Source organism: Podarcis tiliguerta (genome assembly GCF_965153285.1).
Source record: "Podarcis tiliguerta genome assembly, chromosome: Z".
Classification (NCBI taxonomy): Eukaryota; Metazoa; Chordata; class Lepidosauria; order Squamata; family Lacertidae; genus Podarcis; species Podarcis tiliguerta.
Genome location: NC_139553.1, coordinates 4,867,652 through 4,891,457, shown reverse-complemented (window position 1 = coordinate 4,891,457; position 23,806 = coordinate 4,867,652). Strand labels below are relative to the sequence as shown.

Genomic DNA, 23,806 nt, shown 5'->3' with positions numbered 1-23,806 from the left:
TTTTTTAAAAAAATCATGGTAGTGTACAATAAAATTATTAAAACGTAAGATTATAAAACCGTAAAACACATAGCAAAAGTGAATCTAATTCTCTAAATTCTCTAAAAACACCTGGCACCTTATTCTCTAAAAACACCTGGCACAACATTTTTTTCAGCAGATGACAAAATAACAAAATTATAGGTGCCTATCTGATTTCAATAGGGAAAGTGTTCCAAAGTACTGCTGTCACTATGCTAAAAGGCTTAGTTCATGTGCGAACTTCACTAACAAGGCAGTAGGAGGGGCTCTTCAGATGACTGCAGTGATATGGCCTGTGCAGAAGGGACAATGCCACCAGGTCCTAGGCTATTTATGGATTTATACACTAACAGTGTAACCCTTGAACTTGGCTTGGGAACATGCTGACATCCAGTGCAGAGCTTTCAGTACCAGTGCAACATGCTGATTCAGAGCTGCTCTTGCCAGATGAGGGAAAGTTATTAGGCTACATACAATGCAAGCCCTACTCAGAGTATACCCACTTAAATTCATGGATATTACTAGCTCAGGTCCATTGATTCTACTGGGTCTAACCTGAATAAAATGTAGTTGAATACAACCCATTATTTATTAACAGCACTGCATGTGCTGGGCCACTTACAATAGTAAACCATTAAAATGCAATTATGAAACCATAAAAATAAGAACATATAGTGCCCTATTAAAAAAAAAAATTCCAAGAGCTGAGAAGAACAATTCCAGACTCTTGAGTAAAAGCAACAATATTTTAACCCAATTTTAAAGGGTTATTTAAAAAAAAGCAAAAAACCAATGTCCAAAATATCTTCACCACTACAAAGTCACTTTTCTGCACTCCACAGCTGGGCGGCTACCACCAAAAGGTGGTGAGCTACCAGTCATACCTCACTAGGCAGGGGCTCCCAGAGGGTCCAATTAATTATGCAAGGCAAAAAGTATTTGTTCCTCCAGGTAACCTGGCACACTGCCTGCTTCACCACACTGGTTGATATGATTGTTGGAGGCTGTGCTGCTCATAACTCTGACACCTGTTCCATTTAGTAAGAAAGGCTGCAGCAGAAGATCTAAGGTTCAACCCTCAGCATCTCCAAGTAGGGCTAGAAATGACTCGTGTCTATGGACAGCTGAGCAGCTGTCAGTCGGCCAGATATGCCAGTGTTCTGATTTGGTACAAGGCAACTTCTTATAGTCCTATGACTTAAGCCCTGTGAACCATTTTGACATTTGGGCATAGCTGCCCACTTGTCAGTCACCTGATTTAACCATGATGCCAGGTGATGTGTTTTCTGTTAACTGCACTCTTTGAAATCAATCAGATGACCAGTTGCACTTGCAACGCCCTGTTGCTTTTCCTGTGTTCAAACCACACTGGTATAGGAGCAGGTGTTGCACATGCCATTGGATCAGCCGATCAGGAGTGTCTGCAAATGCTGCTTTCAGCAGGGAGCCCTGTCTTTACTTTCCCCAACCCTGATGTCATACATTATGTTGGGTGTAGAGCAGGTGAGTGTGGCTTGGGAGGAAACTGTATCATGCATCAAATTCTGGGCCTAATTAGGTCCATGGAGCAGGGGTTCCCCAACAATGACTTAAGCAAAGATGGCCAGGACAAAAGGAATGCAGTGTTACCAACCTATGGACACCGTGAGCAGGAGGGCAGTGGGGAGGATAAGGACTAAAGTATTTCACTGCATACTGGTCACCACTGTGTAATAATCACACACCCCTTTATCAGACCCTGAAATTGGTCCCAGAGCATTCCTCCACATAATAGTTGCAGGGGTAATTCTCAGCATGAGCATTATCGGTACCAGTATATTTCTGTACATGGTCAGGAGGCAGAGGTGGCGGCTCTGAGGAGGGATTATGGCAGTGCTGAAAAGGAGGTCAAGCGAAAAACATGAAAATTGCAGCCTGTGATCACCAAGGCTCCTCTACTCTCGCTCTCCCTGTGGACAACTCTGGTGCCTTGGCCAAATTTTGTGGCGCTGCCTGCATGCCCCTCTTGCACAGTCCCAGACCCAGCAAATCCTGAAAGAGGGATGGTCTTGAGTTCAAGGAGAAGCAGCTGGGTGGCAAGGAGGTGAATGTGGGTGAACGAGTATATAAGGATTTTCCTCTTTCACTGCGCCTTCTGAGGCGGGTTGGATGAGGGCACTGCAAGTGGGCGGGGGGTATGGGGGGGATAGTTTTGTGAGGGACCTGCACTCTGGGACAGCCTGGCTTCCAGCCACCTCACCAGCTTCCAACCATAATTCACCTCATATTGGTTGTACCCTTTTTGGAAATGAAAAATCAGCACACAAAAATGTGACCATTACGTGGTGAAATACAGCAATAGGAGGGAAAACAATGGAACAAAGTAGCCGATTGAAGGTCTCTATTGCCAGGAGAGATCTCAGTGTAGTGCAGCTGGTATTAGAAACCTTGGACCGCCTGCAGAGCAAATAGCTTTGAGCAGCTGAAGTGAGCCAAAGCACAAACTAAGTAAACCAAATTTCTATACAAGGGTAAACTTACTGAGTCACTTGAAGCTCAGACCTGTATATTCCAAAAGGAAAGGGCTATTAAAACTATTTAAATACACTAGACAAAAATCCCACCTCATTGGGTGTCTCAGTAGACTGGCCACTCTGGCTGTTTGTCTGGTCATTGAAAGCTTCTGTCAGAGTCCGACTTTCTTCTGTTCTTTCAAGGAACTACACAAATGAATGGAATGATATGAAAAATGCAGCGCTCGCAAAAGAAAATCTGGTGATATGAAACGTGTACAAATAAGTCATGTCTTTTTTTTGTTTTTTAAAAAATGAAATTGGAAAAAAAAATATGCCTGGAATAGAGTAACAAACATTAGATTAGAGGGCATCAAAAGGATCCAAAAAGATACCAATTTTAAAAAGCAATCAATTCAAATTCATGAATATTGACCATGGCTGTCAGCAATGCAGGACTCGGATACTTCAAGCAAGGGATGAATTCTCCCAAATTTGAATTGGATAAGATCAGGCTAAGCTGAACTACACCATTCAAAAGGAGACAGTAAATTGCTCGGCATGATCTGAGTCAATTCAAAAATCAATTCAAACCCTGTTCTGATCCTAGTCAATGATGTAACACAGTCAGATCCCAGTTCATCCTTTCCCCAATTTCTCTCTTCTTTCCCTCTTATTCACTTATGAAGCTGTTTCACTGGCAGAAAGTGAGAGGGGCATCTCTCCCTGCTCCAGCATCTAGTATGCTGCTGCAAAGTGTGTCAGATGCAAATAAATCTGGGAAATTGAGTTTTCTCCAAAGGTGGTGGCCGTAGCCCTAGGGGAAATTGATTTCCCATGTCTACTTGCATCTGGAATGCTGCATAGCAGCACGTCAGACCCTGGGAGGAGGAAGGAGGCCTTCATTTCACTTACCACCCCTGTTCAGAGAAGAACAAGCCAAGCTGTGGTAGGGGAGGAGAGGAACTGGAAAATCATGGGCAGATGGGATGGGTGGCATGTAAACTGTTGAATAATTCAAGCAACACAATCCTCAACCAAAAATACAAGGCTGGACATAAGGCTAAGACCGAATGGTACACCACACAACAGCTAAATCTTCAATCTGGGGACTAGCTTCCAAGCAAGCATGTGCTAGATTGGGTTGTTAGCATGCATGACATTCAAGTGCCAAGATTGGGCACATGCCAGGTCTGTGGGTTGCCTAGTGTTTCCTCCTAGTTTTATGGCAGGCAATGGGAGAGCAGTTTCAGTACTTGTCTAACAAGGCTATGAATCTATTCTCCACCAATATCTCAGAACCAGAAAGACTGGATTTATTATGGCATAAGCTTTCAAGGACTAGGGCCCATTTTGTCTAATGCATCTGATGGCTACAATAAATCAGTTGGTCTTTAAGGTGCCTGGTGACTCTTTTTTGTGCTTGCTCCAACAAACTAGCTTGGCTTCCTTTCTGTGTCTTAGTTTATGAATTAAGGCAATAGTCACAAAGCACTGCTTAAACCTGAGGTTGTCTACTCATTTTCTTAATGAGGTTGAAAATTCATTTTTAAAACTTCTGCTGCAGTTATAAATAAAAAAGACATGTTCCACTGTAACTTTTTAAGCTTGACCAAATTTATGTAGCCAAAAGAGATATTGGGTTCAAATATTTATGGGATTATTGATCCTTCAGCCTTCTATGGTATGGGTAGGATGGATGGGGAGCATACAAATATCAGAACATGCTCCCATGCTCTTATCCAGCACTACATGCACAGGAAGAAACTCCCAAATGTGTGGGATTTGCATGGGGCACCACACCATCAAATTGAGTTGACATGCATATTCCTCTCTCTGGACCCAATAGTTTGGGTTGCACAGAGAGTCATTTCATATATGCGAATGCTCTGATCATCTGCACAAGGGAAAGAAAACAGGATGCAGTCTGCCAACCTGACCCTGCCTTCACTGTCCACTGGCCAAGAGGCTGGTTTTCATCTGTTTAAAAAGGGGGTCCCCACCACCCCATGCTCCTTTGCAGCACAAGACCAAATCTACCTTTGGGCAAAATACCACCTGGGCAGAGTGCAAGGAATTTGGCTGGGAAAAAGTTCTCAATAGATCATGGCCTACTAAATGTCAGCTTTTCATAACACCCTCAAGCATTCAAGTTTACATGTTCTAAAGAAGGGGGCTTAGGAACTTCAGGCCCAGGAGCAACCTTCAAGGCTCCGCACCCAGCACTCAGGACTCTCCTTTGGCCACATCTCCTTACCCAACCTGCTTCAGTGCATTTGCCCTGCTGGAATGTTTCATTGAACTATGAGCATGCTATGTGCTTGTGTGAATGAAGGGGGGCGTGTGTAGTAGTATTATCATATTTTGAAGAGCAAAAAAGAGGACACATTTGCCAACTTCTACTTTTAACCATGGATCACTATGATGTCTCCCATTTTAAATACCCCTACTATATGTAGGCTATAGAAGCTGTGATATATTGCTAGCGGCAATGTTCTTAACTTTCATATATAGAAATAAACCAGGCCTACCAAGCAAGGTTTTGCTACAGCTCCTAAAGAAATTTTCTATTGTGTTAGTTGAATTTAAAAATCCTGCTGATTTACCACTTCCCTCCCAATACTCCCAGTTGTGCAATCCCACTGGGTTTTAAGGCATGTGGTGCCATAAGGCATGTGTGGTGGAAATGGAAAAGTCCCAAATGTGGCAAGTTGGCTGTTTATATTGTTCTGTTTTAATTACAACAGCCACATAGACAGCACATTAATATCTTCCAGAAGCCAGCTCTCAAAAGTTAAATGTTAAATGTTTTGGAAGTTCGCATTTTCTTCAATTAGTTTTTTGGTCAGATTTCCAATTTGTGCAGATACTGGTCCTTGTTTACCCCCACCCCTCCAAAGCAACCCAAGCTACCATGCGGCTTGCCTATAATTTGGATTCCCATTCTTTCCCTAAATAAATAAATAGCCATCATAATAATACTTAATGACGAGGATACAAAATTAAAACTTGGAGATAGTTATTCCTCCTAGACTGACTAGCACATGACAAGAAAAGCATCACAATAGTTCTCGTTAGGCAGAATCAGGAGCCAAAGTTACCCAGGAACTGACTGTCCCTCACTTTCAGCTCTGGGTGGGCTGGTCTTGTCGTATTCTTCCCACCTTTGCAATCTCACCCCTGCTCCCCACTTCTGGCATCAACAATATAAAACAGTTATTATTGCTCTCACTGTTGTTGTTGTTTTAAACTCACTTACCTTTGGAGGCGTGAAAGTAGTGAGGTGCCTGTGTGTTTCTCACAAAGAGTAGAATAAGGGAGAGAGGGAGGGAATGGGTGGGGTGGGGAATCAAAATTTAAAAATCCTCTCCCCATCGTGAAATGTGCTGCTGAAACAGAGTCCACTCAGTTAGTGTGCCTTTGCCATACTTGCAATGCTGGCGAGGGAGGCGGGTTGAGGTTGGGAGGGGGAAGTGGTGAAAGGAGCAGAGTCTGCAAATGCCCTAAGTGCCTGGAGCACACCGGATGGAAAGCTTCTTCCCAAACTGGGCCAATTCATCCCTCTCTCCCTGCCACATCCTCCCCTCCACACACACCTGATACCTTCCAGATTAGCAGAGTAAAGCAGGCCTGGTTGGTAGGGTGGGAGGAAGACAGCGAGAGCCAGTGAACGTGCATCTCATGTCAGCATGTGGCTGCTGCTGGCTTCATTGTGCTGGGAGCTGGAGGGATGGAGAGGGCAGGAAAGAGAGCAAGGGCCACAAGAATAATATTTCAGCTCCTCCAGTTCCAAGAGGAGCTTGTATATTTCACGGGGAAACTGACATGCTGGGGGGAAGAGAAAGAAAGAGGTTTGGATTCCTGGTGCCTGTGTGTGGCTGGGATGGAGTGTGGCAAGAGTATTTATTTTTATGAATGGTCAGAACTTTCATTGGCTGGCAGGGGTTTTCTGACTTTTGTGCGGCTTAAATACAGCCGACTATTCAAAGTAAGAGCCATATCCATTGCTCCACCCACTTTGTCTCTGACATGCATTCCCCAGAAGGTTCCCAACACGAGAATGTAGTCCTTGGGTTGAAAAGGTTTCTCCATCTCTGTTCTAAAGGAAGCACCATGGGAACAGGACACAGCTCTTTTCAGCTGCATTCTCTTCTTCTGACAAATGATTTTGAACTCAAAGAATCAGGAAGCTGCTTTAATGGGCTTAAAGCCAGCAGAAGAATTCATTATCCTGCACAGGTGTTATCTGGGATTAAAAGAACCTGCTTTTAGGGTGGAAACATTGTCAAGGATGGCCTATAGTCAATCAAGTGGGAGCAGCCAGGAGAGAAACCAAGAGCAAGGAGTTGGATCCCTGAGCAGATCATGGATGAAAAATAGATCTGACTACCCATGCCCCATGCAAGCCCACATTTGACCGGGGGGCGGGGGGAGGGGAGTGATAAATTTTGAAGCCATGGGAGAAATAGGTTTTTTCCCCCCAGCACAAAACACAAATTTGGGGGAAACCGAAAAATCTTCAATACATTCTTTAGCACCCTTTACAGATCAAATATCACTTTGTTATTTTAGAAACATAAAAATGTATTGTGCATAACTTGGTATGTCATAAAATTACCATGTTTTGTATATTCAAAGTACAGTTTAGACATACAATAATTGCAAAATAAATTTAGAGGGGTTTTTTAAAAAATTTTTTTACAAAAGCTGCCAAACTGTAAGAAACCTAAGCATCTCTTTGGTTTTGTCAATTTATGAAGAGCTAGCAAAAAGTAAAAAACAGAAGAAACCATCAACATTATAGTAAAAACAAAGAAAGTTATTGTGCATTCTGAAAATCATTACATCTCCTCCAGGCCTTCACAGTGTGAAGCAGACATAAAGCACTCATTTCCATAAAAAGAGCTGAGAAAAAGAAGGGAGGGGGGAAGAAGAAGACTCAATGTATACTACATAAAATTTAATCAGTGTCATTTTCTGAGTTATCATTACCAGTTTCTGCTTCTTTTTATTATTTTTATTTGCCAGCACATTTATCAAGAATTTCTAAAAACTAATGGCTTGACTGGAGATGCGAAGCCTGGGGGTCATCTTGGATTCACAGCTGTCCATGGAGGCGCAGGTTAATTCTGTGTCCAGGCAGCTTTTAATGTTTGATGTTTAGTTGTGTTCTTTTACATTCTGTTGGAAGCAGCCCAGAGTGACTGGGGTAGCCCAATCAGATGGGCAGGGTACTACTACTACTACTACTACTACTACTACTACTTCTATTAGTTTTTAAAAAGAATCTCTTCCCTTTCACATGTTGGTACATTTCTTTTTTTGGCGTATTTTCAGACACAGAAAAGTTTCTTTCACAAGCTGCAGAAGATTGAGGTATATGAAGTAAGCAAGAAGAAGGCTCGGAAGTTGCCTTGCCACCATGTTGCAGGAGGGATGTATTTGGCAGAATCCCAGAATGCATTACTCAACCAAAATACCTGAAGCTGTTCTGTTTTGTGCAGCTTTTGAAAGTATTGCATGCATTTTTATCTGAAAGTATTGCATACGCTTTCTGTTCTTTTGTGTTGCTCTGTACTTTCACCCACCTCCTGGTCTTTGGAGGCCCAGTCAAGAGGACTGAAGCAGATCCACCAAATACCCAAGAGGAAGCCCACAAGCAAAGAAGGTACTGAATCCTTCTTACTTCTCTTGCAACAAAGGCCATGCCCCCTATCTTGCATTTGGCAACTGTAGTCTCAGTGTACAACTCAGTGTCCTCTGGGTACAGAAATTGTAATAATCCAATTTTGTACATAGTCATACATAAAAGTCTTCCTATTACATAGTTTTTAGTCCTCGCTTTGGAGGTGTAAAAATATGAGTGTATTATCTTAAACATTTTATTCATCATTCATTCCAAAAGAAAATACTTCTTAGTCCAACATTTTTCAGTTGGAGGGGGCAAAAAGGGGTTGGACGGAAATGAGGGGTTAGTTTTCTTCCATTTTCCCATCTTTCCCCTCAGGACTTCACATTTCTAGTGGCAATGGGGAGAACTCACTTGTCAATCACCTGACATAATAATGATGGCGCATGAACTGCTTTTGCCCACATGGACAAACAGCTGATTAGCAATGCTTGCAAGCAACAGCTGTGTTTTTACCTGCCTCACAGGTAAAATCATATATAGGCATGGCTGCACCAAAACAGCCTGAAAGGACAAATGAGAAGGCCTGGGTGCCAGGACCTTGGTGCCCCACTATTAAGAGCCAATGGGAAATTTGGGTCATGTGATAAACAGTTTACTGAAAAGAAAAATATTTTATTAAGACCTCAGATTGCTCTTTCTTAAGGCTAGCATCATACATTACCTAAGAGAGTAAAAAAGCATCAAGGATTATATCCAACTAAGTTTTATTCAGAGTAGACCTTCTGGAATTAGTGGACCTGATAGTCATGTCCATTGATTCCAATGGGTCTTCCTGGAATAGAACTGGATAAAACTCCAAGTGTATAAACAGTGGCCTGACAGTTGGCTTAATCCAGCAGGGCTCTTATGCACTTAAGAAGGACATGAAGGCAAGAGACCTCCCCCCACCATTGTTCCCCAGCAAATGGTCTTCAGAAGCGTACTGCCTCTGAAACTTGATACAAGAAAGCATACAGTCACCAAGAGCTCCTTCCCGACCAGCACCAAGTTACTAAAATTGTGTTGATCTACTTTAAAAGGCCACCAAAGAAGCAAGCAAGCATAGAGCTGCATTCAAGACTTCAAGTGTTCGCTTCTGAGTGATGGAGAAATTGCTGTACCCCAAGGAAGAGACTTTTAATGCTTGACCAATTTTTTTTAAAAAAATGTAAAATATGTGGCTCAAGGCCAGGACAAGGTCTACGAAGGATAAAGCTTCCTCTTTCAAATCATCCCATGGCAATGAAAAACCTTGAGAATGTGTTTTTTCCTAAATGAACGGTTGATATGCTTGGTTTGCAAAGATCCCATGAGTCCCAGAGGCAGGACTCAGCACATCTGAAAGCAGATGTTCAGAGGACAGCAGAAAAACAACCTTTTTTATCTCTCTGTTGGAGCCCGAAGGCACCCCATACAGCTCAGAGCTGCGGCAACCCAAGGGAGACATGACTTAGGAAGACTCTACAGCGGGGCTTAGCAGGATTGTGTTTCTGCTGTCTTCACAGAAAGAAAAAATGATACATTTTTTAAAACAGCCAAGAGAAAGTCCTGGGCTCAGAGAGTTATATCTTGATGGGTATCATGTGCTGGTTGAGAGGAATGAACAAATCCCATGGCAGCACCAAATGAAGCAGATTCCAATACGTTAAAATAAACCCCACTACTCAGAATTTGACCAATTCAGTATTCTAATATTTATTCAATGTGGGTGGCACATTCAATGCTGTACAGAGCTGAGGGCCAAATTAGATGTGATGATGGAGACCCCCAAATACATTCCCCTGCTGTTTTTAAAGGTGTTCATAGCACCTTGAGGAAGCAAGGGTAGAGATCTGGATCAGCACTGTTGTGCTGCAGAACAGGGGAAGGGCATTAAGCCTTCCTTCCCTATGAAAATACCCCCCAAAACTCCTACAAAAAACTGCCTACAGGATATGTAGGTATAACCCAGGAATGTGTATGTTTTCAGTTCTGGGCACTGCATTTCAAGGATTTAGACAAATGACTTCAGAAAAAGTCAATGAAGAGGGTCAAAAGTGCAGTCCTGTGGAGAAACATTGATGGAACTGGGATGCTTAGCTTGGAGAAAGTCGTGTAAGCACCTGAAGGGCCGTCAGTTTTCTCTTTTTCCAGTTTCTCTTATTTTGCTAAAAGATATAGGGCTATCAAATGTCCAGGACAGACATTAAATATAAAAACACATACATATATTTGTGTGTGTGTGTGTGTGTGTGTGTGTGTGTGCTACTCTTCAAGAAGAAATAGGATTGTTTTGCACACTAGTGCCAGAAGCACTGTGATACCACTGTGTAACATTGGGGGGGTGGAGGGGGAGAGGAAAGCACGTTTTCAGCCAATATTCCCCCCAAACAACAATTTAACATGCAGATTCTGGGATTAAGTCCATATTAGATATCAGAATAGGGACGTGGGTGGCACTGTGGGTTAAATCACAGAGCCTAGGGCTTGCCGATCAGAAGGTCGGCAGTTCAAATCCCTGCGACGGGGTGAGCTCCCGTTGCTCGGTCCCTGCTCCTGCCAACCTAGCAGTTCAAAAGCACGTCAAAATGCAAGTAGATAAATAGGTACCACTCTGGAGGGAAGGTACATGGCGTTTCCATGCGCTGCTCTGGTTTGCCAGAAGCGGCTTAGTCATGCTGGCCACATGACCCGGAAGCTGTACGCCGGCTCCCTCAGCCAATAAAGGGAGATAAGCGCCGCAACTCCAGAGTCACCCACGACTGGACCTAACGGTCAGGGGTCCCTTTACCTTTACCTTTAGATATCAGATTAGAACAGACTGAAATGAGTGGTGAACACTTGGCCAACATCATTTTTTCAAGAGCAACCTGTCAGGTGCCTCTACAGTCCTCCATCAGGGCATGAAGGCTACTATCATCCACTGCTGCCTCCCCCCAGCCCATAATTGGTATTCATAGGCAAACTGCTTGTGAATTTGAAGGTTGCATTTAGCTACCAGGAACTAATAGCTGTTGATAAATTTATCCAAGAATCTGTCTAACCCCATTTGAAAACCATTTATTCAGTCTACCTTAAGATCTGTCTTTCCCCCATCTCTACTCTTTTGCAAGCTCCATGCAACTTCTGAGGCCTTGCTCCATGGTCCCCTATTGAATTGTAGACTCACAGACCTGGAAGCAATCTTGGTGACCATCTGCATCAGCAATGCCAGATCTGCATTGCAACGACAGCATCCCTGACAGATTGCTGAAGGCATTTGAGCAGAGGCTAGATGGCAAAGGAGAGTCCACAATCTCCCGAGACAGGCGCTACAGGCACTATTGAACAGTGTGTATATATATCCTACCTTTCCTCCATTGTTACAACCCTGTGAGGTAGGTTAGGCTGAGGGATTGTGATTAACCCAAGATCACCTAGTGAGTTTCATAGCTGGGCAGTGTTTTAAACCCTGGTCTCTCAGGTCCTAGTCAAACACTCTAACCACTACATCATGCTCTTACCATTGCATAGTTTATCCTAATGGGAACCTCAGGCTCAGGGACCAAATGCAGCCTACCAGGACTCTCTGGCTGGTCTTTAGGACTCTCCCCAGGCTACACAACCTACTGACCCTTCCTTGCACCCTCCTTGAATATTTGTTTCTGGCTCAAATGTGGCCATTTGCTCTGAGAATGCCTCTACCTTGCCTGCAAGCCACTGGCATTCTCAGAGTTCAAGGACACTCAGGGTTCAAAGCTGTGCCTGGAGGAGTGTGACATATGGAAAGGCCTTGGGGAAATTTCAAGGGCAGAGAAGCCTGAAGGGTCACAATGGGTCCCCGGTCCTGAGATTTTATCATCCCTGGTGTAGCAGACGAACTTGTGTATTCAGGGGAGGGCCACAACTCAGAGGTAAAAGTATTTGCTTTGCATGCAGAAGGCCCCAGATTCAACCCCCAGCATATCCAAAAAGGTTCCCTGCCCCAATTCTATTGTATTTTAAACTGCTGTTAGTCGCCCTGAGATTATTTATGATTTATGATGAGGGGTGGGGTAGAAAGCTGAGAAATAAAACTAAAAAAAAATACTTTTCTCAGTTAAGTTTACTAGGTATCCAGTAGTACTGGAGCTTTTTCAGTTGCCATGCCAGTTCCACAGAATGGCCTCCTCAGGGAGGCCCATCAAGTCCAAGCACATAGGGTTAAGACCTGGCTCTTTGAGAAGGCTTTGGGGTCTTTCATTTTCATGAAAGCTGGTTTTTGTTCCTCCCGCTCCATCTGCTTGGATTTTTGACTGAGGTATGGTTGCTGAAATTTGTATAGTCTTTATTTATCTTTATTATTAATTAATAACTTGGGGCATTACTTAATCCCTTTGTGTTCTTATTACTTGGTTTTTCTTGGCTGCAAGCTTCATTGTTTTTGAGAAAAACTGGATTAAAAAATGTGCAAAAAAACCACCATACACACAAAATCCTGGCCAGGTTCCCCATCTCTGCCCTAGTACCACCTTCTGGAAGCAGTATGAGCAGAACCATAAAAAAGCATGGTACCTCAGATTAAGAACAGTTTCAGGTTAGGAACGGACCTTCAGAACGAATTAAGTTCTTAACCCGAGGTACCACTGTATCTAGAAATCATGTTTTAAAATAAAGCTGCACTTCCACCAGCTTTAGCAGCACCAGGAAACTAAGTCTCACCTCACTCTGGTCTAGAGTATCCTGACTTTCCTTTGCCACAATGTCCAACGTGGAGATTTCAAGTTGATTTTTTTTTAGGTTTTGATTTGCCAAATGCAGCTCCTTCACGGCTGAGAGGAGTTCAGCAACCTGAAAAAGCAAAAGGAAGCCTTTAGAGACTTTGGAAGCTCTTAACATTCTTCAGCATGCTTCATACATCATGATTTCAACAACCAATTTCTTAAAAGATACACTGTAGGTGTGCATTGCCTGCCAGTTGAAATTGTTCATGTTTGAAGTGTGTATGCATTCTCCCCCCCCCCCCCGAGTGTATACCCCAAGAAACCCATGACAGGGAGTAAAGAATCTGAGTACATGAGAAGAGCCTATTGGATCGGGCCACTGGCCCATCTAGTCAAACATCTATTTCTCACTGCAGCCAACCAGATGATGATGGGGATGGTGGCTGGCTGTTGTTGCCACGTTTTCTACAAAATTCTACTCAAAGCAGTTAACAACAGAATAGCCCAAAGACAAATATACAATAACCATAATTAAAATAATACAATATACAACATACAACATTAAATTAACAATCAAATAATAATTATTTTAAACCAGTAATTTTGGATGCATTTAAAATCAATTGTTTAACAAGCATAAGACATACCACCAAACCAATAAATATTCCAAAATAGCTAATGACAGTAATAACTACAGAAGATGCCCATGGCAGGCTTGCAATAAGGACCTGAGGGCAATGGCACTTCTGAAGAAAAAATGCATTACAGTTGTAATAGGTAAACTCATTACAGTTCTTAATAGGTACACAATGTGGTTCTGATCTGTAATCATAACAACCACAGGATGTGAGCAATGGTCCTTGGTATGCAGAGAAAGAACAATTCTTATTTCAATAACTCCCATGAATCTTGAAGCACTCGAAAGAAAAACAGACATATTGCGCACTGTTAGCTCTCATGTGGATTACTGGAATGTGCTCTGTGTTGGGATACCTTTGAAAAGTATTCAGAAACTGCATTTAGTGGAGAATGGCACAGCATATTTGTGGCTTGGCAGGGCAGAGTGCATATTACTTACAGTAGCCTTTCCCACCCTGGTGTTCCCCAGATGTTTTGGACTACAACTCCCATTAGCTCCAGTCAGGAATAATGGACAGATTAGTCTGTCCTGATGCCTGGAATCTGCAACTGCCTCTTGTACATTTATAGATCATGCAGGTCCTCCCTGGACCCAATCCTCCAAAAATCACCCACATCAGAGTTCCAAACAAAGAAGCAGGCTGGCATGCCCAAGAAATACTGGATGACTGTAAAGGAACAGGAAAACAATACCTTTCTCTTAAGCTCCTCATGAGACAGCTGGTCCAACTGCAACTCCAAACCACCCTGGTCTCTTAAACAAATGCTCATGTAAGACGTCTGTTCTCCCCAAGAAGATAGGGTTTCCTCTATTTTTTAAAAAAGAAGAAGAAGATAGCTTAATCTATATAATTGCATTGGAATTTCCTGCTCTGGTTTCGAAAGACCACCAATATATTTTGTAACTGAAGTACCCATTCAATGGAACGAGTGTACCATTATTTGCAGATCTCTACTCCCTTCTTACTGCTGTCACATCTACATACTCTGTGATTTTGTGCATGTGCTAAAAGTGCATATAATGTGAAACCAGGTGCGGGATTCAGCAGTTTCTTACAAAATCAAGTTGTTAGTCCTTATGACAAAAACAGAAGGCTGAATGCTGTAAGGGCATTACTTCAGGAAATCTCAGAAATCAGCAGTGGGAATGAGTGTTCTGCAGGGATTTCTAATATCCTGGGGATAGCTCAGTTGGTTAGCGCATTGTGCTGATAATGCCGAAGTTGCAGGTTCGATCCCCGTAAGGGACAGTTGCATATTCCTGCATTGCAGGGGGTTGGACTAGATGATCCTCAGTATCCCTTCCAACTCTACAATTCTATGATTCTATGAACAGTTCAAAGGGACAGAATTATGGGGAAACGATGCAAGCCTATTTTGTTCAGGGCTCAGAACTCAGCCATGCTTGCTGCAGAGGTTACACACTCCGCTAACCCAGAAATAGTGCTTCAGGTTAAGAACTTTGCTTCAGGATAAGAACAGAAATCAGGCTCTGGCGGCGCAGCAGCAGCAGGAGGCCCCATTAGCTAAAGTGGTGCTTCAGGTTAAGAACAGTTTCAGGATAAGAACAGACCTCCGGAACGAATTAAGTACTTAACCCGAGGTACCACTGTACATAATATACATGACTGTTTCTGTCTACCATGATGCAGCAAAGTAGTCAACTGACTGACAGACTTTGATGTGGTCAGAGGGGTCCAATACCAACATCAATACCAAAATCAGTATGAATTCATTTTCCTGCTGACAATCCCTCCTCCTCAGCCTCGAGGTTCTCAAGCAGAGTCCTGCTCACCCATAAAAGTCTCACAATGAGAAGACTTCCTGGAAACAGCGGACATCACCCTAGTCTCTCACTCTAGGCTTGCTTTTTATGGGCCGGTCCAAGTTGGATGTTACATCCTCAGGCTCCCTACTAGAGCTGGGCAATATCTGGTTTTCAACAACATGATATATCACCAGCTAAGCAATGTAATATACCAATATATCACAATGTCTGAAATAAGGATGGAACTATGTATAGGTGAACGAGGTAATGTCCTGGCAACTGATACTACTCAGGGGTCTAAAACTGACAATTTTTTAAACATACTGTTACAACTGTTATTTTACAGTACAGATAATTTTTTAATTAGCACATTTTCTCTTAAATTAAAGTTGCAAAAGTACAGCTAGAATTACAAACTAGAAATAATGGATAAAATTTTACAGAACAAAAAATTATTTTAAAAAATTTGCCAGGAAAAATTGCATTTCTTTTATAAACCAGGCCAAACTAGAAAGAATAGATAAAATTTTATAGAACAAAAATTTATTAAACAACTTAATCTATTTTCAACTAATCGAAGAATAATTTAAGTAATTTACAAGTGTCAAGTTGCATCTGCTTCTCCACTCAGAGGGCCAAATGCATGAGTAAGCCCCAATGAGTTCAACTAAATGTACTTCTACCTCCCTGGGCGTAAGCCCCATTAAATTCAGTTGGGTGCACTGCTTACTAACAAACACCCCATCATTCTCACCTCACAACTATCCAACCTCCTATTTCAGCATAAGGTGGCCAGTTATATCTCCCCCTTCCATTTCCCCCTATTGTGATGCAGAAGCCTCACCCCCCAAGCCCTCAGCCCACCAATCTCTCACTTTTTATCAAAGGGAGGCAGCGAGGGCAAGCAAGCAAAGAGGTAAGTTCTTTAAGAAAGAAAATCCCTTCCTTTGTAATATGGAGGGAAGCTAATTTGGGGGGAACCAACAATGTAAGCACGAGAAAATGAAAATAAAAACACTTCCCCCCCGTTTTTCTGCCAGTGGGACTTGGTGGACAGCAGAGAAGAAAAAGAAAGAAGCAGCACATAAGGAAGTATAGGGCTAGGGAAACCAATGTGTGAGAAAGCAAAGGGGAGAGGAGATAATTGGGGAGATTTCAAGGATAAGGAGAAAATGGGGAACATAACAGGGGGGGGGGACACAGGCAAACACACACATGAAGAGGAGAAACAAAGAGCATTGACAAGAGAGAAACAGGTGGGAGACAGAGAGAGAGAGAGAGAGAGAGAGAGAGAGAGAGAGAGAAGGGAGGGAGGGAGGGAGGGAGGGAAGAGGCTTAAACAACAGGGCAGGCTCAGACCTGCATCTCCCTCAGCCATTTACCAGCCTGGTACCTTAAAGCAAGAAGCTCATGGCGTCACCATCTATATTACTAAGGAAAGTTCCCGGGGGGGCTGCTTTTGTCTGAAACGGCTCTGAGGATTGTTGCCCACTGCAGGAAGCAGAGAGCTCAGGCAAACTGCAGGAATCACGAGAAAAGCACTGGCTTCATGGTTTTTCTAACATCATAATACGTGATATATTGCCAGGTCAAATATTTTGAAATGGTTATCATGATGTGGATTTCAAACCAGTTTTGGATGATAGATCAATAAATTCCTCAGCCCAACTGCCCACAGCTGTGTCCCACACCCAGTTCCAGGTGAAGCAGGATTATTGTATCCAGCCTCTAATCCTCATTCCACAAGGAGCTGGCCAGGGTCCTGAAACTAGTTTGCCCTCTTGCAAAGTCTTACTTGTAGCCCTGTGGTGTCCTAGCCTAGAATATTGGGTAGACTGTAGCTCAATGGCAGCACACACACTTTGTATGCTGAAGATCTGTTTCAATCCCTGGCATCTCTTGGTAGGGCTGGGAAGAGACCCCTTCCTGAAGCCTTGTAGAACCACTGCCAGTAGTGTAAACAATACTGAATTAGATGGATACTGAATGATCTGGCTCAGTGTAAGACAACAACCTATGTCCCTACATAAGAATAAATGGACTGTGTACACCATGGGTAGGCAAGCTAAGGGCCGGGGCCCAGATCCGGCCCAAACGCCTTCTAAATTTGGCCTGCGGACAGTCCGGGAATCAGCGTCTTTTTACATGAGTAGGATGTGTCCTTTTATTTAAAATGCATCTTTGGGTTATTTGTGGGGCATAGGAATTCGTTCATTTTAATTTTTTTCAAAATATAGTCTGGCCTCCGATAAGGTCCGAGGGACAGTGGACCAGCCCCCTGCTGAAAAAGTTTGCTGACTCCTGGTGTACACTCACTACATAAGTGGTAACTGGGCTGCCATTTCAAAGCCTTTATGCATGTATGCATGTAGCAGAATGAACTGGCTACCTTGAAGTGGAAGAAAGGACTGAAGCGCTCAACTGTGGAAACCCCAATATTGATTGGTTGCCCTAGAGAACAAGATCCTTGTAGGTAGGAAAGAAGCACAACAAAGAAAAAACTATGCTAGAACCTGAGCTAGCTTTTCACTTGAAGCAAACTGGTTGGTGTATGTGTTTTTAAATGCAAGGAAGCATTTATATTCAGCCAGAAGTCTACCACCTCGCTCTGCATCATGCAAAGATCAGGTCTGAATCCATTACTTTACACTGTCTGATAAGGTGGCAACACTGTATTACAAGCCTTACACTTCTTAAATTTTAGATTATAAACCCTACTAGGCATGAAGTTGTTTGCAAATGATTAAAAACTAAGTGCTTAGTACATGTTTAGGTGGTACATAACAACAGTAATGAAAAATGGTAGTGTAACAGCCTGCTAAAACGGGAGGAAATTGTTGCTACTTACTTCTGTCCCAAAGCATTCCCTTTAATTGAAATAATTTTTACCCTCACATTCCTTTGTAACTTTTTGACATTTTAGACGTATTAGATTTTTTACTAGCGATCAGTATGCATTGTGAATCTAATGCAGAATCATAATTTGCATATTTAATAGTTTGGAGCAAGTGCAAAGTAAAGGTGGGACAGGAAGGATAGAGGAAGAGGGAGAGAGAGAGAGAGAGAGAGAGAGAAAGAGAGAAAGAGAGAAAGAGAGAAACCAGAGGTCTTGGGGGGGAAACGCCAGGTTAATAACAGTGCAGAATATATATTTTTTGGTTTTGGTGCAACAGACTGCGGGAACTGAATAGAAAGAATGGTTTGTGCTATTTAACTGAACAATTTGTAGAAAAAGACCTGTTGTAATCAACTTATTTCAAATCCAAATCAGCTGGGAAGGAGGTATAGTGACTTAGCAGATCTCCCGCATTTTATACCAGGGACAGATAAACCTAGTCCAGGGCAAAATGTGGCTTTCAAGGTCTACCTGGCCCTCAAAACTTTCCCCACCTGCCATACCCCTCACTGGCCCTACTGCACACCTGAGTGTTTTTGGCTGGTTAGAATGCGTCTGTGAACTCTGATAGTGTCCCTTGCTTGTCTGGTGGATTATAGAAAATGGTGTGTGAGTGTGTGTATGCAGAAACTAGCCTACTGTACAAAACGTACAATTTATATTCACTGCTCTGTCCACTTTTGCATCTGGACCCACCCACCACTGACGTATGGAGTCAAGAAGGTTGCTTGGAATGTGGCCCTTGCTCTGAAAATGTTCCCCATCCCTGATGTGGTTCATAATTAGCTGCTTCGAATGAGCCATCTGTCATGGATGCTGTAGCTGAGATTCCTGCATTGCAGGGGGTTTAACTAGATGACCCTTGTGGTCCCTTCCAACTCTACCAATTCTATGATACTATGAAAGATGCTTTGCCACATATTCTTCCTTACCTTCTCTTCTGTTAGCTTTGATTTGACTTTCCAGCTCTCTCCGCAAATTCCAGTTAGCTAAGATGTCATCTTCTAGTTGCTTACGCAACACAGAAATGTTGTGCAACTCTTCTTGAAGGTTATTTATGCTAAAATAAAATTCAAAAGTAAAAAAAAAATCAGTATGCTGAAGTTGTAAGGAGGCATCACTCAAGGTTCATCAAACAGTTGGGGTCATTTTCTTGTGAACCTCTGGCATCTTTTATACATCAAGGTTCCGATAAAAGAATTCACTCCAAAGCAGAAAGAACTAAACTCTCTTGAAAGCATGCAATCCTCTCATCTCGACGCACAGCATTAAAAAAATAAAAATCTTTACATAAGACGAAAGGAATAGAAACCCTTGCACATCTACATTCTGGCATCTTTCAGAACCTTCAAGGCACACTTAATGGGCCAACTTCAAGCTCATTTCTCCCTCCCGCAGAAAAAATCAGACTGATGTATATTTGGCACATCCTGTTGTTCTGCGTCTATGAGCAACTCCTTTGTCACATATATTAGATTTATTTTATCTCACACATCTTCCATTGAACTCATGACTTCTACACTCAAGGGTGTGTGTGTGTGTGGAAAATCTCCACATTTTAATATAAATGTAGCTTATTTTAATATCAATTGTGACACAGGCAAAGCATCCAAGGATGGAGCTGGTTCTCAAAAGTAAAGGTCGTTGGGGATGATGACATGGCAAGCAAATTGGATCACATTTGCATGGTTAAAATAAGAAGGGGAACATGCTGCTGGCCAGAGGCAGGATGTTAAAAGACCTGAGTACATAAAACTTTTCCCTGCCTTCTCTAGGTAGAGTGAAAAGTAAGCATCTGTGAATGCCAATGCTAAGGTTGCTTTTTAAGTCAGTCTAGGAAATAGGGAAAGAGAAAGAGAAATCTTCAAAGGAGAAAGGATTCATTTAACACTAATAAATGCTCAGCTCCCCCAACCAACAAAATAAAGATAATAAGAACACATTAAAAAAAAACTATGTAAACCACAATAGGTGCTCCTTAAAACTCCAGCCGCACCTGCCCTACTTCATACAGAATACTTTTAATAGGACAGGGTGGAGAACTAATTACCCTCCTGAAGTTATTGGTCTTACAACTCACATCATCCCCGGTCGTTGACTATGGGGCTGATGGGAGCTTGTGTCCAACAACTTCTTCAGGGCTACCGGTTCCCCACCCTTGTCCAGGCCTGCTCAGCATTGTCTATACCACAGGAACCTATGGCTCTCTGGATGCTGCCAGCTTATAGGTCCCATCATTCTTGACCACTGGCTATTCTGACTGGGGCTGATGACAGCTGGGAGTCCAGCAACTTCGGCAGGGCTACAATTTCTCCATTCCAGCATTAGAAAGAGGCTCTGCTGTTTAGAGGCAATCACTGCCTGGCTTCTGGCATCCAAGCGGAAGTAGCTGGCAAAAGTAGGAGCAAAACTAATAATAATTAAAAAACCCAAGAATTAAGTATTGTTGGAATTTTTTAAAAAAAGAAAAAAGGCCACTGGCTTTGCCTAAAACATATAACTGTAATGAAGGTCATTCCTTCTGGAACTTAGCTGACAGCAAGAGTTAGTGCTGTCACTGCGGCAGGGTCATTTCTCCTCAGGTGGAGCATCACCTTCTCCTCAGGTGGGCGGTCACCTTCCCACAAGTGGGGGGTCACTTTCCCCTCAGGTAGGCGGGTCAATTGCTATCAGGTGGGGGGGTCAAGATTCCCTCAGATGGGGGTCACTTCTCCACAGGTGGCCCTTCCTCTCTACCTGGTGGACCAGGGAGCAAGGAGGACGTTGAGGCTGCAGTGGACATACAGGTACCATGACAACACCAATTTTCTGCATTTTCATATTTCACTGCATAGGATGAGTTACATAAAGAGTTACAGTAAGCCTCCTCTCCATTGTGAGCATGAGATGATTGGAAACATCTGTTTTCATTTTAGATTTACATGGTTTAGCAATACATCCCAAACCCTGAAACTGTGGTTAATCTTAACGATAATTTATTGAAACAAGCCAGATTATTAAACTATGGCTTGGAGCTGGCATGTTTCAATAAACCATAGTTTAAGCACAGTTGATCAAGTTCAGACAACATGGGAAGCTGTAGTTAATCTAAAACGGAAGTAAAAACTTCCATTTTTTTTGCAGCCATGTTGGAGGTGGAAGAGAACAAAGAAAACAACATCTAATGAAAAGAAGGAACCTAATTGTGCCTTTAGTGCAGCCCATCTTAAGTTTCAGTGGGTACAGAATGCCACTGGAGCAACTTGGTCTCAAAGTACTTTAATATAAGGGTGTAAGATTCCTCCTTATTACCAGAACTCTGGGATGTTGCAAATGGATGACATCCCACTGATCTGATGAGTGCCCAGACATCATTGTTTGTATTCAAAGGCAAAATCTGACACTCACCTATTGGTATCTTGCAGGGACTTTATTAGAGCTGAAAAAATGTCACGCTCTTTCTGTAGACCTTCCATTATTCCTACAAATTCAGATTCCTTTGTTTTCTAAATTAAAAAACAGAAATACATACCAATTATTCTTAAGTAAAAATACCCTGGAAGAGTGCTTGTCTGCAAATTAAGAACCAGTCATAGAATGAATAGCAGAGGCAGAAACATTTTTTTCAAAACAAGAAGGACCCAAGAACAGTTTCTGCAGCTTAAAGTGGCTAATGTTCCCAATGTCTGATGAGTCAGACATCTGACATGTAGTGAGTGGTGAAATGAGACAAGACTTCCTTGGTTGTGGTGCTTATCTTGTGAAACTTTCTTATCGGGGAGACTTACCTGACTCCTTCCTTAATGGGGTTCAGACAGCAGGTTAAGATCTTGCTCTTTCAGAGGGCATTTGAGATAAATGACCATTAGCTGCCCCCGCAACCCACATCCTGATGCCCTACTTTAGCTTTATTGAAATTCCTAAATAACTGCAGTTTCTAGGGCACTGCTATCTACTTGATTTTATGTTGTTGTTTTCTGTTGTTGGAGATCCTAAAGGACAGAAACGGGGCGGGTAGGTTCTCAATAATTTAAATAAGTAAGTAAGTAAAAGAAATGCGTCCACCTGAGTGTTTAAAGAATCCATTTTCCTACTAAGACACTAGAAGATACATTCCCTTTTCTTTCTCTCCCCTCCCCCCCCCATGTCACTCAGCTGACACCACCGGCAAAGCATGTGTCAGGTGTCTTCATTAAGTTAGCAAGTGCCAGAGACTACCACCACCTTCTACATCTGAAATAACATTGTTCCCCCACCGCAGCCCAGATGAGGGAAAATAATCACAAGGTTTGTACAATGCATGTTTGGAATTATTAAAGAGCATATCCCAGATATGTTAAAACAAATTCCACAGTGGGAATTATTTCAACTGCCCTACATACAAAGTGTTCCATTTGCCAAACGGCACTGAACAGGGAACTGGATATGTTATCATTCTGTGTGCCACGTCATCATTGCAGGTGGCCTGCTTAATTCTTCATCTACTTAAGTTTCCAAAGCTTCAGGTTGTGCACACTTTTGCAGGGGTTTCATGCTGTGACCTTCTCTCATCTAGGCGATAATAAACCTTGACTTTGCTTGCCTTCCTTCCTACTGTGTTATCCAGAAAGCCTCTCAGAACCTCCTCTTGCTAGATCTCATTGTCTCATCAACTACATAGTCTCCTGCATAATTTCCATGCTTGGTTCAAAGTACTGCTTCTGACCTTTAACAGCACTCTGCGACATGTAGTCACAGGAAGGACCACCTGCCTCCAGATATGTCTGCCCATAGGGTTAAGTTTTTTATCAGGCTCATTCCTCCCAGCAAGTCTGTCATACCAGATGCAACAGATGGTTCTTCTCAGAAGTGAACCTTCACAGTGGTGGCACTCCTAATTCTATGATAGGGATGGGGAACCTGTGGTTCTCTTAGGTGTTGCTGGACCACAACTCCCATTATATCTGACCATTTATCATGCTGTCTGTGAGTAATGGGAGTTGAAGTCCAACACCACCACAAGTTCTTCAAACTGTTCTAAGAGTCTAGAAAGGGTAGAAGGGAAATTGGATGGTAGCTAGATAGACAGGATGGATCAACGGTGCGGTATCTTTGTTTAGCTAAGAATATGGTAGTGGAGGGGGTGAAGAAGATGAATATTCTGACACTAAAACTGTTTGAATGCTTAAGACACATCACGGAAAATGAGCACTACCGCCAATCACCCGTGACAACAGACAGACATGCTAAATTCACTTGTGGTGGCTTTGCTGTTTCACTGTCAGCACTTACATTTCAGCCATTTGTCTGAATCCATTGATTACACATAGAAAGCATTAAACAGGTGGCTTCTGGCTCCTTTCTTATTCATCACTGCATTTACACAACCTCATCTTTATATTTGAAAAGCTTCTGACAAATCAACAGCGATGAGGCCATTAGGAGCAATATTGTATTCTTCTCTGCATATGATTACAATCTCTTCTATGGAAGGCATGAGTTATTCCAATGAGTTCCCCAATGAATTACAAAGAATAAGGCAGATACATAGCCAACACAGGTTATAATACAGAAACAATTAATGAAGCATTCGACACCCTGACATACAAAACAAGTAGAGAAGTAAAGACTTGCTATCTGGAGACTCCTTACAAGACTCCTAACAGGAACAGCAGCTCGGACCTGAAAGCAATCTAGACA

At 42.6% G+C, this 23,806-nt stretch overlaps 1 protein-coding gene across 6 annotated transcripts in view; it reads right to left on the bottom strand.

Annotated features, from left to right (window-relative positions):
- The window catches only part of CDK5RAP2 (CDK5 regulatory subunit associated protein 2), a 125,465-nt gene that overhangs the window by 51,595 nt on the left and 50,064 nt on the right, over positions 1-23,806 (bottom strand). For all 6 annotated transcript variants that reach the window (XM_083422825.1, XM_083422828.1, XM_083422826.1 and 3 more), the window contains exons 15-19: positions 21,536-21,633; positions 19,081-19,208; positions 14,178-14,293; positions 12,844-12,972; positions 2,625-2,720 (exon numbers count right to left, since the gene is read on the bottom strand). In XM_083422825.1, coding sequence (XP_083278951.1) covers positions 2,625-2,720; positions 12,844-12,972; positions 14,178-14,293; positions 19,081-19,208; positions 21,536-21,633 — 567 coding nt within the window. The remainder of the gene's footprint in view (positions 1-2,624; positions 2,721-12,843; positions 12,973-14,177; positions 14,294-19,080; positions 19,209-21,535; positions 21,634-23,806) is intronic.